Genomic DNA, 15,672 nt, shown 5'->3' with positions numbered 1-15,672 from the left:
CAGGTTATACCATATGGGGAAAGAGATGTTTTTGATTCTTGTGTAATAGAACACTAGTAACCAGAGTATTACCTGGAAATAATCATTTGTTGGTTGTCTTTTCTTCTGTCTCACATGTGCTGCCTTTCACTATTTTGCTTCAAAATGCCTGATTCTTCCGTTCATCAGATAGTTGTATGAGTTTGGACAATGACAAGCAGTTAAGTTGCTAAATTACTGGTTATATAGAATACCTACCAAAAATGTGTCTATGTTGTTGTCTTGTGACTTCATTTGATACTGTGGCTGGGCAATTTATGTGGAGTAATGAGACTTTGGATGCTTGATGTTTGCTGTAGGCATTTTCGGAGAGTTCTCTTAAAGTCACTTCAAAAGGATCTACATGAGGAAATGAACTACATCACGGCAATAATTGAGGAACAGCCCAAAAACTATCAAGTTTGGTAAGATGAAAATAGGAAGGAAATAAGTCACTATGCTAATAGTACCTGCCAATGGGTGACGAAACCATAGGGAATTGTTTTTTTCTTTATGATTACAGTGCTTGCATTGGAGCTAATGTCACCAGGCTTAACAGTGTTGTTGGGAGTACCTGAGATAACTTTATGCTTAGTGCTTGAAGTGGTGCTTGACCCGTAGTTAACACTCAAATGTTTGCTGCCGTAATTATTTCAGACTTCGACATTAGCACGTAATAGTACTAGAGTCAGGAAAAAATTTGAGTGAAAAATCTGAAAAAATGTTTCTATTCATTGTGTTATAAAATGACTCTCTGGTATTTCATCTTTTATTCATTTGTTTATTAAAAATTTCTTATTGATGTTGGGGGTACAAAAATGAATGCGACACCATCTAAAAGGGAAAGCAAATAATAAAACCAGTTATTTTACAGAGCAGTGTGAAAAATATAATGTTAGGGTTTTTTACAGTGTGTATTTGTTCTAAAAATTAAGCCCCTAACTTAGCTTAGACAAGAGGATGGGGGAGCAGGACACAGTGGGGGAAAAGAGAAGTTAGGGAACAGGAGGACAGAGAACAAATAGGAAAGAAAGAAAGAGTCTGGACAGTACCCAGCATTTAGTGAGCCCCCCATGAATGGTAGCGACTGTGGTGATGGAGGTGGCGGTCGAGGAAGAGGAGGTGGAGGAGGTGGTGTTGCCGTGGTCATGGTGAAGGAGAAGCAGCAGCGTGGTGACCGTCAAGAGCTGTCTCCACTTCTGTGCCGCTGACTGCCTGCTCTTCATGCAGGGCTTGCCTTCACTGGATGTTTTTCCAGGGTAATGACTGGCACACACACCCTGTCTTTATGCCTGAGATTTAAGGATGATTTCTGAGAAGAAAGACTGCTGAGGCAAAGAGAATATTCCGGGGAGAAGAGGCATGAAAGAGCTTGGTGCACTCTGGGAACTGCATGTAATTCCATGTGATTAGAGTACATTTGGGGGCCCTAGGACGAGATCATAAAGGGCCTTATGAACGTTGGTAAGGGTTTGGGGATTGATCTTAGCTGCAGTGGAGACCTCCTGACAAATTTTAATTAAGGAAGTAGTATGATTAGATTTGTGTCTCAGGAGCTTTACCCTGACAGCAGGGTGGAGGATAGCGGAACAGGCTCACAGTTCTGGTGGGCCATTGGCAGTGTGGGAGCCAGGGGAGAGTGTGGTAGGGTATGGGAGAGAGAAGGGTAGATGTGAGAGAGGTTTTGGAGGCAGAAGCAACAGGCTTTGAAGTTAAACTTACCAGGGGAGTGACAGAGAAGAATGATGTCTATATTTTTGGCTTGACCATTGGGTGAATGGTGGTGCTGACCACTTGGGGAATTTTGGGAAACAAAGCAGCACATTTTTGCGAAAGGAGGCTGGATTCAGTACTAGAAAAGTAGAACTTGATGTGCTTATGGAAAACCTGTGTAAAGTTGTCCAGTTGTCCAGTAAGTGACTGAAAAATGCTTCTCTGGAGTGGCAGTCACAGCTCTGGATGAGGATGCTCAGGGAGAATTAGAGAAGGTTGGGGACAGAACACTGGTGAGCATCAGTGTCAGAGAGGCAGAGAGGTGGTCCAGGACAACTGAGGAAGGAAACCAGAAGCTAGTGTCCTCACAGAAACCAAGAGAAGGGAGAGTTTCAAGAAGAAAGGGGTGGATGGCAGTATCAGCTACTGCTGAGAGGTCGAGGAGAGCAAGGGCTAGAGATGACCCATGGGATTGTTAAGTTAGGCAGTTGCCAGTGACTGGTCTTGGCACGAGCAGTCCTCCCACCAGGGGCGGGGCGGGGCAGGGAAGGGCAGGGCAGGGGTGGGAAGAGGAAATGAGCCACGGAGCAGTGCTTGAATCGCTGTTGAGAGAGAAGACGGAGCAAGCAGCTAGTCAGGGCTGTGTCTTTGGGTTTTGTTTTTCCAAAGTGGCAAAGGCTTCATGGTGTGGGGAGAGTTACTAGAAAGAGAGAAGGTGAGAATTCTGGAGAAAAGAGCAAGGGCTTGCTTGGAGTTGGGAAGAGATCCAACACATAGGTTAGCCTTAGGAGAAGGAACAGCTCCCCAGCTGTGGACACATGCGGAGAGTGAACTGCTCTCTGGCCCAGTTGGCTAATAATAATCTGCATGATCAAATACGATCGTTAAGGAGTACAAACCATAAGTAGATACTTAATTTTCAAAGAATTAGAACATAATAGATCTGACAGTGAGGAACTGAACATTTGGCAAAGCATGGAAGTGCTAGCTGTTGTGGATTTCCATTTGTAGAATTTTAAACAACTTTACCTGTGTAGCTTCTTTCTTTGTAAGTGCATGATGGTTGCATTCCTGAGAAACTGCCTTATGAAAGAGCTGTTTTATTGACAAAAGTGATTAGCTAGAGAGTTTCAGTCCCTCATTTAAAAGGCATTGACCCTTTAGAATTAAGGTGCTTTTATACAAATATTTGGAGGTTATAGCTCCAGAAGGGAGTTCCCTGGTGGTCTAGCAGTTAGGATTCAGAGCTTCCACTGCCGTGGCCCAAGTTCAGTACCTGGTCGGGGAACTGAGATCCCACAAGCTGTGTGTTGCGGCCAAAAAAAAAATCCAGAAAAGTACTTGAAGAGATATATAAACTATGTACCATTTTATCTTAAAAGAAAAAAAAATCCAGACATCACAAGCATTCTCAGCATTTGATTACATCTAGTTTTTGCTGAAGAGAAGTAGCTTCTTTTTCTGGACACTGCAGATACTGTCATTAACACGTTGTCACCTATCGTTATGAAAAACAAAATACAAGACACCCAGAGCGGGCTTCCCTGGTGGCTCAGTGGATAAGAATCCACCTGCCAATACAGAAGACACAGGTTCGAGCCCTGGTCCAGGAAGATCCCACATGCCACGGAGCAGCTAAGCCCGTGCACCACAGCTACTGAGCCTGCGCTCTAGAGCCTGTATGCCACAACTACTGAGCCCACGTGCTGCAACTACTGAAGCCCACATGCCTAGAGCCCGCGCTCCGCAACAAGAGAAGCCACCGCAATGAGAAGCCCACGCACTGGAACGAAGAGTAGACCCCGCTCGCCGCACCTAGAGAAAGCCCGTGTGCAGCAATGAAGACCCAACACAACCAAAAATAAATAAAATTTTAAAAATTTAAAAAGAAAAAAAAACCCAGAGCAGTTGCTGTTGGAAACCTAGCAGTTTTTAATTACGGTACATTTTAAAGTGCCCACTCCGCTAGTTGCTATCATAACTAATATAGTACAAGTAATGCAAATCCTGTATGCCACGTCACTTTTTTATTAAATTCACTATGAAAACTTATGCTGTAAGATCAAACCCCTGTATTTAATTAATACTCTTTAAATCATAGAACATCAAAAAGAGCTTCTTCTTATTTTTTTCTGAGAAGTCATTTTGACACACTGGAGGACCTAATTCTTAAGTTTTTCCTGAATTATAGAATTTACCAGTAACCTGGAAAAATAAATTATTACTGTGCTCACCGACTTGGAAGACTTCTTAAATTATTTGGAAACCGTTCCCTCTAGGATCTTCCTCTTGGTAGTTTCTTGCCTTCTTAATATTCTCTAAGATGAATTTTTAAATTTTCCATGCATGTAGAATAGGTCACCCATTAAGCATTAAATCTTTCCCATTTCCCCCATCATCCCTGCTCACTTTTAGTATCATGAGTACTAATGGGTTTTTTTAAAAAACAGCTTCACTGACATATAATTCACATATCATACTATTTACCCATTTAAGGGGTATATATGTGCAGCCATCACCACAGTGAATTTTAGAACATTTTCACTAATAGATTTTTATAAATATTTCAGCTAAAGAAAATTATAAAAATAGAACCCAGTAGAGAACTCTTAGAAGTATTTTCCTGGTACAGAAACTCCTCTTTTGACAGACTTGCAACTTGTCATAGCTACTTGCCAGAGAAGTGAATTCCATTCTGCCCACAAACTGGTGGAATAAGAAGTTGCTTGAATGGTGGCACTTAGGACTTAAGGAAAACTGACAGCATGTTGATTACCAGAGGGGCTTCCATACTTGATAAAATAGTATCACATTTCCCATAATCTCATTGTGACATCTGGGCATGTTGAAAAATTCTTTCACACGGTATTGTGGTTGTCAAGAGATTACTGTACTTTCAGATTTAGCTTGAGATAAACCTTCTTTAAGCTCTTATTATCTGGTTTCATTTTACGTGCAAATCACTGTTTTATGTTTCTCAGCTGTTACTTAGTGTTCTGAAATTTTTTCTCATAGTGTTTATTCTGTAGTACCTTTTCTTTCTAGTAGAGTCTTGAGAATTAGAGATAAATTGCTGTTTCTTGAGTGTCCCTCCACATCACCTAACACATGCAGCGGATACTTTCGTTTTGGGGTAAATTAACACGAAACTTCTTCTCTCGACTTTAGGCATCATAGGCGAGTGCTAGTGGAATGGCTGAGAGACCCATCTCAGGAGCTTGAGTTTATTGCTGATATTCTTAATCAGGATGCAAAGAATTATCACGCCTGGCAACATCGACAATGGGTTATTCAGGTATTGCCTTTCTTGTGTTTTACAGATTTTTATTTTTTTAACTGAATTAAATAATTTAATTACTATTAAATTGTAGTATACTTAAACACACATGTAGATCATTACAAACAATATATAATGATTAAGAATTATTCAGATACTTAATTAAACCTGACATCCTTCATGTTGGTTAACCTTTATAATCTCTTTGGATATGTTGGTGAGTAACTTCACATTAAAGAATAATAATAGTGACTTTTTAAATACTTTTTGGATTGAACTTGTGTCATGTATTTGCTAGCAAATTGAATAGAAAAAGTAGTTGTAAATTTTTTATACAGCTGTGTTATTTTAATTAACAAGGACATATTACATATTAAGGTTTTGCATGCTTAAACTTTGAAATACGATTTTACAGTAACTGTTGTATATTTTATTTCTGCCCACTTGTTAAAATTTTATGCTAAGTCCCGAATAGAAGAAAACAGTTATGGGACTTCCCTGGCGGTCCACTGGTTAAGATTTCGCCTTACAATGCAGGGGGTGCAAGTTCGATCCTGTTCAGGGAGCTAAGATCCCCCATACCTTGGGGCCAAAAAACAAAACATAAAACAGAAGCAATATTGTAACAAATTCAATGATGACTTTTAAAAATCGGTCCACATCAAAAAAACCTTTAAAAAAAAAAGAAAAAATAGTTATAACTCCCACTCTGGGCATTTTTATTTATTCCAGCAAACAATTGTAGTGTTGTGTCCAGTGAATTTTTTCCAGGGATTGCTACTTTCTGCACTGTTCATTATACCAAGAGTATTTCACCAAAAAATTTATTGCTTAAAAATTTAAACTTTTTCAAATTTGATTAAAGGAATATATTTTCTAAAGACATTTAGTATTTTTATTTTTTTATGAAATTCTAGTTTTTTGCTGGTATCAAATGAGCAATGTATCTCCGTTAGCTTTTTCATAGTTAACCTCCCCAACTTTTGTGGCATTTGTACGTTTTGACCTTTTACTCCTTTTTCAAATTGTCTTTGTTGGTTCTCTCCATAATTTTTTAAATTAAAACAGCTTTGTAATGTAAAAATTTATATCTAAATCCAATTGTATATTTATCTACATGTATTTTAGCATTTTTGAATACTTCCCTTTTACTTAATATATGTACTAATGTCAAATCACCTCAAATTAATATACAGTAGTACAGTTAATCATTGTCTTATTACTGAGTTTGGTTTTTTTCTTCCACATTTTTACCGTAAACAATGCATAAGCATTTAGTTAGATATACTTTCTTTTTTTTTTCTTTTGATTTAATTCTTTAGAGTAGTTCTTGGGTCAAAGTTAAAACATGCTGCTTGGTATCTAAATTGTTTTCCACAAGATGCTCCTGAATGACAGCCACTCTGGGTGTTCACTCTAACTTCCTCATTTTTCCTTCCTCATCGCCATTCCTCTCTTTGATGACTTTTCTTGCCCCGCCATTTCCTTGACCTTCAGCATCCCTCTCCAAATATGTGATGAGTCCATGTCTTCAGTTCTACCTGCTTAGCTTTGCTGAAGTTTTATTTATTTATTTTTGTTGTTAATAAATGATAAGACATTTCTAATTGGATGTTTTATTTTGTATTTTCTTTTAGGAATTTAAACTTTGGGATAATGAGCTGCATTATGTAGACCAACTTCTCAAAGAGGATGTGAGAAATAACTCTGTCTGGAACCAAAGATACTTCGTAATTTCTAACACCATGGGCTACAATGATCGTGCTGTATTGGAGAGAGAAGTCCAGTTAGTAATCTTCGCTTGTTCACTCATTAAAAGAATATTTGTGTGCCTACCATGTCTCATGTTACTACTGAGATACAGGGCATAAAGGCGTTGGGATACAGCAAAGATCAAGATTGCCCCAATCCTACCCTCATGGAAGTAATAGGACAGAATACTTAGGTGAAACCTATAATGATAAATTTACAAATAATACAGTGTATAGCAGCGGTCCCCAAGCTTTTTGGCACCAGGGACTGGTTTCGTGGAAGACAGTTCTTTCATGGACCGGGGATGGGGTGGGGCCGTGGCGGGAATGGTTCAGGTGGTAATGTGAGCAATGGGGAGTGGTCCACGGCCTGGGGGTTGGGGGCCCCTGGTGTATAGTAAACCTTTACTTTGTAGTGGCTTAAGTTCCTTAAAATATTGTTGCTACTGTAGAGGCTTAAGTTTCTTAAAATATTGTTGCTACTGTAGATTGAGAAGAACTCAGATTTCATGGTGTCTAGGAAGCTTTCTTTTAAAACTATCTCATTAAATTTTAGATAACAGTCCCCAGATGCCATGTTACTCTAGTGCAGGGTTTGGGCCAATGAGTCTTTGTTGTCCTGTGCATTACAGGATGTGTGGCTCCATTCTCAGCCTTTATGCCCTATATCTCAGTAGTAGACCCCACCCCAGCCCAAATCACCCCCAGTTGAAAACTGCTCTAGCATACAAGATGCTGTTATAAGATCTAGAAATTTCTGAATTGGCATGAATTTCTATATTCTATCCATAAACCTCTTTTCTGACTTTGTCTAATTTGTCTCAGTGTCTTGTTTGAAATTTGAATATGTTTATTATCTTTATAGCCTGATGAGATCATAGTCATATTTTAATTATAAAAGTTGTTTCAACAGGTCCTAGGAAAAGCTGATTTCATGGTACATCTGCCTCTCATCTCCCTTGCCCGCCCTTCTGCTTGGATCAGGGCAGTTGGCTCTAATCTTATCTGTTCTATATATAGGGTTCTGGTGATTTAAATTTTAAAAAAGCACACACACACAGTCTCCAATCTAGTGTCCTATATTAACTCTCTTCTCCAGGCGTCTTTCTTTATAATATTCATAATTTTCATAATGCTGAATGAGTTTATTATTACTTTCTGTGAAAAAAAATGCTGTTAAAACAGCACTGCAACAAAACTAAGATTACTAAACTTTAGTCAGTCACTAATTTGAGCAAGTATATAGTGAAGCAAAGTTCTGTAACTCCCTTGGAATTTTTTGTAACTGGATCTAAATTACAATTAATAATCTGGTTAAGGGGAAGAGAAAAGTAGGGAGCATCCATTTGGAATGGAATCACATCATAGTTTGCAGGTACTCTTGTTTTGGAATATAAGAAATATGCTGGTGTTGGTTTCTTATTTTTATTCTTTGTCTATATAATCTCCATGCTTGTCTATTTTTTATTATAGCTTCCAAGATTATTTAGTTCTCCTTTTTCAATGAGTAATGATTTTTCTGGCATAAGTAGATCTTAGACATTTTCCCCAAGATTACTTCAGCGAAAAAAGGACAGTCTCCTTGTTGTAGTTGACATTTCCTTCAGAGGGCAGTCTCCAACATTAACTTCTTTTCCATTTGTGAACTGAGCCTTCTTATTACTTTGTAAATAAGAATTGACCATTGCAGCCACGAGGGAGTCTCTAATTCAGATATAACCTAGGGAGGTACGAAGTCCACCAGCAGAGATAAGTGAAAGCTCATGTCCAGGCTGTGCCACCACCATAGGAAGACTGTTTCTCATTATTGCACTGCTCTTGCAGAGTTATACACATGTTTATTTGTGGTCTTTTTCTTACAGGTACACTCTGGAAATGATCAAACTAGTACCACATAATGAAAGTGCTTGGAACTATTTAAAAGGGTAAGAGGTTGTTTTTGCTTTTCTTTTTTTTTTTTTAACCTGCTAACATGAGTCATCGTGGAATATGTTCCATAATCAGATTCCAAAAGGACACTAAAGAATTTTCCATTTTTCTGGATCTAAGAGCAGAAGTGTAATAGCATTATGATAACACCTAAGAACAGTACCTTGTACCCTTTCCTTAACCTCCCAGGCACATACCAGCACAGCTTTTAGAATAGTCCATGAGTAGACAGTGACACAATTTTAACTGCATTTATGAATCCTGGGGTCTTTATGTCACAGAATGGAATACACACACCAGTTTCTGTTCAGCTCAGGATCACGGGAAGACAAGACAAATCACTTAGAAACAGATTGCACAGACACATAGCCACCCTTTCTGTTGTCATTTCCGGAGATCTCCTGTTACAAGTCTCACTCCTTAAATCAGCAAGGTTTCTCTTGCCACTGACATCACCCGGCTCCTTGTCAAACTTAAGGGTCTCCAAGGAAACAGGCCCAAAATGCACAAAGCATGGAGCTCAGTCACATTTGGAGATCTGTCAGAGGTTGGGGCCTATAATATCTGGAGAGCTAAAGGGGTGAATAACCATCTCAAGACACAGAAATGTCTCTCCTGTTTTTTTCCTTCACTTTTAAGAAAATGGAGTTTTTTTCCTTTAATTTTGTATGTTGCAGTTTGACTTACAAATGATTATTTTTAAACTTCATTATTCTTTTTAGCTAATTTTACCCAGCTCTTAATTATGTATGATAAAGCTCACATTTAATTTAAAAATTTCATTTCATTTCAACCTCATTCAAAATGTTTCCTTTTCTTGCTTATATTACAGGGGTCATTCTCTCTTGATCTTTCTACTATTTTTGTTCTTCCTTGTAAAAATTGGGAATAATTTTTTTTTTTTTTAGGATTTTGCAGGATCGTGGTCTTTCCAAGTATCCCAACCTGTTAAATCAATTACTTGATTTACAACCAAGTCACAGTTCCCCCTACCTAATTGCCTTTCTCGTGGACATCTATGAAGACATGCTAGAAAACCAATGTGACAACAAGGAGGACATTCTTAATAAAGCATTAGAGGTAAGCTGGCAGGACTCAGCGATTTCTTCTTGGAGCCTCAAAGCTGCGTCTGCCCAGCGACACGAGTATTTATGCCCCTTTCAACACAGCCACTCAGAATTCCGTGCAGGGCTATTCTGCTGTTTAGGGTGACACCCATATCACTAGTGCACATAGTATGTGACTCTAGTGGTATATCTCATTTGATCACGACCTGAATGAAACTGTACTAGTCCAAATGCATTTGCCCTAGGGATTGAATTACACATTTCCTTTAATGAATTTTTGTTGTTCATTTTCAGTTATGTGAAATCCTAGCTAAAGAAAAGGACACTATAAGAAAGGAATATTGGAGATATATTGGAAGATCCCTTCAAAGCAAACACAGCACAGAAAGTGACCCACCTACAAATGTACAGCAATAACACCATCTAGAAGAACTTGATGGGATGCTTTTATTTTTCTAAGAGACTCTAACGCAGGAGTTAAAAACCAGAGCGATCATCCCCTTTGCCTGTGGTGTGAAACGTACATTACACGGGCACTGCTTTTTAACATGAACCCAGTGTGATGCTCCTGGGGTGCTAATGCTGTTCAGACTGGTTCTGAGTGATTTGATTCTTGTTAAGCAGAGTGATTCAGGGGAGGGAGGAGAAACAGGAAGTCCCCAGAGGAACTTGGTAGCCTTTCAGCATTCACTGTAACCCCTTAGCAGCAACTGCCCTAAACGGTGTATGTGTCAGGATTTGCAGCATTAATGTTTGCAGGCAACGCGTATGTGAAGGATGTGAGTCACTTACATTTCAGTTCAGAAAGCAGGGAGTGCAGTTGTTACATTAGAGCTGCTGTGCCACACTCACAGTACCTTGCTATCACTGTAACCAACTAATGCCAAAAGAATGGTTTTGTAATAAAATTATAGCTGTATCCTAAAACAATTGCCATAGTGGTTTGACTTTTTTTTTTTGCGCGGTACATGGGCCTCTCACTGCTGTGGCCTCTCCCGTTGCGGACCACAGGCTCCGGACGCGCAGGCTTAGCGGCCATGGCTCACGGGCCCAGCCGCTCCGCGGCATGTGGTATCTTCCCGGACCGGGGCACGAACCCGTGTCCCCTGCATTGGCAGGCGGACTCCCAACCACTGCGCCACCAGGGAAGCCCCTGACTTTTTAAATAGCATTTAACTATATACAGGGGACATTGTCTCGGCTTAGAAAAGCAATTGAGGAAGGATATATTGCTATAAAACTGAGGAAACCAGAAACATGACTATGTTAAAGGAAATGTAATTAAAATGTGAAGTGGTCAGTTCTTGACTACAAGCAACAAAATTCACTCAGGGTGGTTTAAAACTCATAGGGTTTATTGAGGTATATAGGTAGCTCACAGAATAATTACCCGATCTTCGAAATATGTCCCAAAACCCCACTGCAGAACTGGAGCATCACATTGCTGTTGCCTGTGCTGGGATCAGGAACTGCTGAGTGAGGCTGCCAGCTCCATGTCCACCTCCACCACCTTCCACGCAGGCTCACCTGCTTCCCTTCCCACAGGACGTGGCTCCAAAGTAAAGGCTCACTTTAGTGCATCTGATTGGAAAGAACCTAAAGGACATCGAACACCCTTAACTGCAAAAAGGAATCTGGGAAATGTAGTTTATAGCTTTCCAGCCTCCACACTTCAGGAAGACTTGCTAGAAAGGAGTTGAAGGTTGAACAAGCGAGTTTCTGTGTACCTGCACGTAATTAAATCTCACCTTATCAATAAAGAATTTTTGTTCACTGTTCAAAGCACCAGACTATAACTAAAGAAATTATATAGAGTATAACAGGGAATTCCCTGTCAGTCCAGTGGTTAGGACTCAGCCCTTTCACTCAGGGGCCTGGGTTCAATCCCTGATCAGGGAAGTAAGATCCTGCAAGCTGCGTGGTGCAGCAAAAAAAACAAAAAAAAAAAGAACAGTTATCTCAAGAATTCAGAAAATAACGATATATTTTTTAAAATATTTATTTGGCTGCACTGCATCTTAATTGCAGCATGTGGGACCTTTAGTTGCAGCGTGTGGGATCCTCAGCTGCAGCACGCGAACTCTTAGTCATGGCATGCGGGATATAGTTTCCTGACCAGGGATCGAACACGGGCCTTCTGAATTAGGAGCACAGAGTCTTAGCCACTGGACCACCAGGGAATTCCCACAATATTATTTTTAAACAAACTTTTTTTTTTCTGGCCATGCTGCGCAGTTTGTGGGAACTCCCAATAACAGTATTTTAATAATTCCTGGAGAAACTACCATATGACCCAGCAATCCCACTCCTAGGCATATATCCAGAGAAAATCATAATTCAAAAAGACACATGCACCCCAATGTTCACTGCAGCACTATTTACAATAGCCAAGACATGGAAGCAACTTAAATGTCCACCAACAGAGGAATGGATAAAGAAGATGTGGCACATATATACAATGGAATATTACTCAGCCATAAAAAGGAACGAAATAGTGCCATTTGCAGAGATGTGGATGGACCTAGAGACTGGCATACAGAGTGAAGTAAGTCAGAAAAATATTGTATAATATCGCTTATATGTGGAATCTAGAAAAATGGTACAGATGAACTTATTTGCAAAGCAGAAATAGACACACAGATGTAGAGAACAAACATGGATACCAAGGGGGAATGGGTGGGGTGGGATGAATTGGGAGTTGGGATTGACATATATACACTACTATGTATAAAATAGGTAATTAATGAGAACCTGCTATATAGCACAGGGAACTACTCAGTGCTCTGTGGTGACCTAAAAAGGAAGGAAATCTAAAAAGGAGGGGATATATGTAAGAGGGGATATATGTATATGTATAACTGATTCACTTTGCTGTACAGCAGAAACTAACACAACATTGTAAAGCAACCGTACTCCAATAAATTTAAGACACTAGTTAAAAGGAAGACCGGTCTGATTAAAAACAAACAAAAAAAAAACAAAGTAACTAGGATAATGGTGAAAAAAAAATTCCTGGAGAAAATATACTTTGTGGGTATTTAACATTTTACATGTCAGTTTTTGTTTTTAGACTCCAAAAATCTCTGAATTTATATTTGAAATTTTCATAAAGTGTCATCCCTATGTAGACAATTTCAAAGGTGTCATGAAAAAAAATTGTACAGAAAAGTTTTCATAAGATGGCATTTACTCTCAGAAACTACCTTGTCAGTGTACCCAAATTGATTAGATTCAGGGCTGCTGACTCAACAAAGCTCGTAAGAGACTTTAATAAAAAGCATAATGGCAGTTTACTAATTTACACTGAGAAATGTAACAGGCGGACCAAGCAATTGCACCAGCCTAGCCACTTAGCATTTTCTGCCTGAAGTTTAACTAGGTGGCAATTCATTTATCAAAAGGTTGCTTAGTGAGTATGGAATCAGGTGAGGAGGCCCCATGATTCAAGTGTATAATGACTTATTTTGATGATCCTAATGAGGGTCATCTCCTGATGGGCAGCTGAATACAGAGACCTAAATGTGGTCTGTGGAGGGGCTGTTAGCTCAAAATTATTTATCCAATAATACTTCCACTGTGTTGCTATCTGCACTGCTGGCGCATAAACAGTGGGTCAAACTGCTGGTGCCTTAGCACAAATCAAGGCAGTGGTACTGAGTACTCATTGTTTTCTTCACTGCCATACATTCACTGAACAATGTACTTGATGAATCAGTAATTATATGTTTTATTCACAGTACTCACGGTCTTTTCAGTATTTTGTGTGACTGAATGGAAGTATGCCTAAACTTTTTGGTTGTCTTGAAGAAAAGCATTTGTGCAATTGTGTAAGTTGTGGCCCAAACAGGCCACTCTTCTTGGAATGCCATTTGTACTTGAACAACTGAGTGTTTATTGCCAATCATAAAATTTGAGCTTTTGAGGGAAATTTTTAATCTACCATAGTCAGCTTGACAGCTTCCCGCTACCTTCTGATGAAATCAAAGTGATGATATTAATGAATTATTAATTCATTATTAATTATTGAATCAATAATGAATAGTTAAATGTATCCACAATTCGTGGATCCGTATAGCTCAATGGACCAATATTTTCCAAATGACCCATGTATGATATTATCATGAATGCATAAACAATCCATTCACATTACCAGATGTAACAGAACACAAAAAGTACATTGATAGAGTTGCAGATTCCACACTGCAACTAACCTTTGAGAAACCACCACTTGTCGAATTTTGGTGTAGTATTGGAGGATATCCACAACTTCTTAAAAGACTCCTAAAATACTCCCTTTCTGACTATATATCTGTGTGTATGAGTGGATTTTCTTCATGTACTTCAACCAAAAACACCATATTCCAACAGATTGAATATAGAAGCAGATAGGAGAATCTGGAAATCTTCTATTAAGTCAGACAAAAGAGATTTGCAAAAATGTAAAACTGCCATTTTCCTGGTTGGTTTTTTGGAAAATATAAGTTTCATAAAATGTTATTTTTGTTAACATGTAATGGGTTTATTGCTTTATTAATGAATTAAAATTTTAAAATCTCAAATATAGCAAATAGCACTAGCTTGGACCCACATAAAGGAAATCTGGAGCTAGAGGAGAGAGTAAGATCTCTGCCCTCAGGGATCCCAATTTTGAGAGAGACCAACAGTATGCTACACCCCTCAGTACCCTGAAAATGTTTATTAGCTTGTTGAAGAAGTACTATTTGGGAACACAGAAGCAGGAGGGATTATCTTCCTGATGGAGTCAGGAAGGGTTCACAAAGCAGGACAAATTTCGTTAATTACATCCTTTAGTGAGGCCTTCAACTCAATTTTTTAATTGGTTATATCCCAGATATTAACTTATAAATTAGTAAGAGAGTCCAGAAGTTTTCCCTCTGGAAGTTATGTTATAAAAAGCAATGTTTTTCAAAAAAAAAAAAAAAGGCAATGTTTTTCAAATTGGGTTGTAACCCATTAATGGGCAAGTCAGTGTGTATCTACAAGCTTTAAAAACAAAAAAGTATATATAATAGAACTTTCAACTTCACTGAATTCTGTCACATTTTATTTCTTTCCTTCTACTTGACTTGGTCCACTCTAGCTTTTTTGCCTAGCAATTATTGTGATATAATCGACAAGTAACACTGTGTAAGCTTAAGACATACAGTATGATGATTTGATACATATTGTGAAATGACTACCACGTTAAGATTAGTGACCAGATCCTTCACCTCACACTTGTGTGTGTGAGTGTGTGATCTCTCTTAGCAAATTTCTAGTATATAGTACATGCTCTAATTTTTTAAGGTGGAAGCTTAGATTGATCCAAGCTTAGATGATGATTTTTTCCCCAATATAAGCATTTAATGCTATACATTCTATTTTTATTCAGCTCAAAATATTTTCTAATTTCCCTTCTTGAGACATCCTCTTTCAGTCAGGGATTATTTAGAAGTGTATCATTTAATTGCCAAGTGATCAGAGATTTTCCTGTTATTCTCTATTATTATTATTTAGTGGTTACTCTAGGAATTATATAATACGTATTCAACTTTTTACAGCCTATTTATATCAATATTTTATCACTTCAATTGGCATGTAGAAACCTTACCACGGTATAGGTCTCCTCACCCCCACCATTTATGCTATAGCTGTCTTATATATTACCTATACTTACATTGAAAACCCCATCAGACAATTTTTTTGCATTCAACCACCAAACATATTTTAAAGAACTCAAGAATAGTAGTCTATTACATTTACCAAGAGATTTACTATTTTTGTTACTTTTCTTTCATTCCTGATGTTCCAAGTTTCCTTCTGGTATAATTTTCCTTTTACCTGAAGAAATTTCTTTCAGCAGTTCTTTTAGATTGGTTCTGCTGGTTGCAAATTCTGTTTAGTTTTCCTCAGCTGA

At 38.5% G+C, this 15,672-nt stretch overlaps 1 protein-coding gene across 1 annotated transcript in view; it reads left to right on the top strand.

Moving 5' to 3' along the window:
* FNTA (farnesyltransferase, CAAX box, alpha) overlaps window positions 1-10,685 on the top strand; it is a 30,206-nt gene extending 19,521 nt beyond the window's left edge. Inside the window, exons 4-9 of the mRNA XM_029226549.1 lie at window positions 339-443; window positions 4,900-5,026; window positions 6,646-6,794; window positions 8,622-8,684; window positions 9,597-9,768; window positions 10,050-10,685. Of these exons, the coding sequence (XP_029082382.1) occupies window positions 339-443; window positions 4,900-5,026; window positions 6,646-6,794; window positions 8,622-8,684; window positions 9,597-9,768; window positions 10,050-10,172 (739 nt within the window). The 3' untranslated portion in view covers window positions 10,173-10,685. The remainder of the gene's footprint in view (window positions 1-338; window positions 444-4,899; window positions 5,027-6,645; window positions 6,795-8,621; window positions 8,685-9,596; window positions 9,769-10,049) is intronic.
* The last annotated feature ends 4,987 nt before the right edge of the window (window positions 10,686-15,672 follow it).

Source organism: Monodon monoceros, unplaced genomic scaffold, assembly GCF_005190385.1.
Source record: "Monodon monoceros isolate NGI ecotype Baffin Bay Population unplaced genomic scaffold, NGI_Narwhal_1 Super_Scaffold_17, whole genome shotgun sequence".
Classification (NCBI taxonomy): Eukaryota; Metazoa; Chordata; class Mammalia; order Artiodactyla; family Monodontidae; genus Monodon; species Monodon monoceros.
The sequence above is the reverse complement of the archived record's forward strand: the minus strand, read 5'-3'. Positions and strand labels throughout refer to the sequence as shown.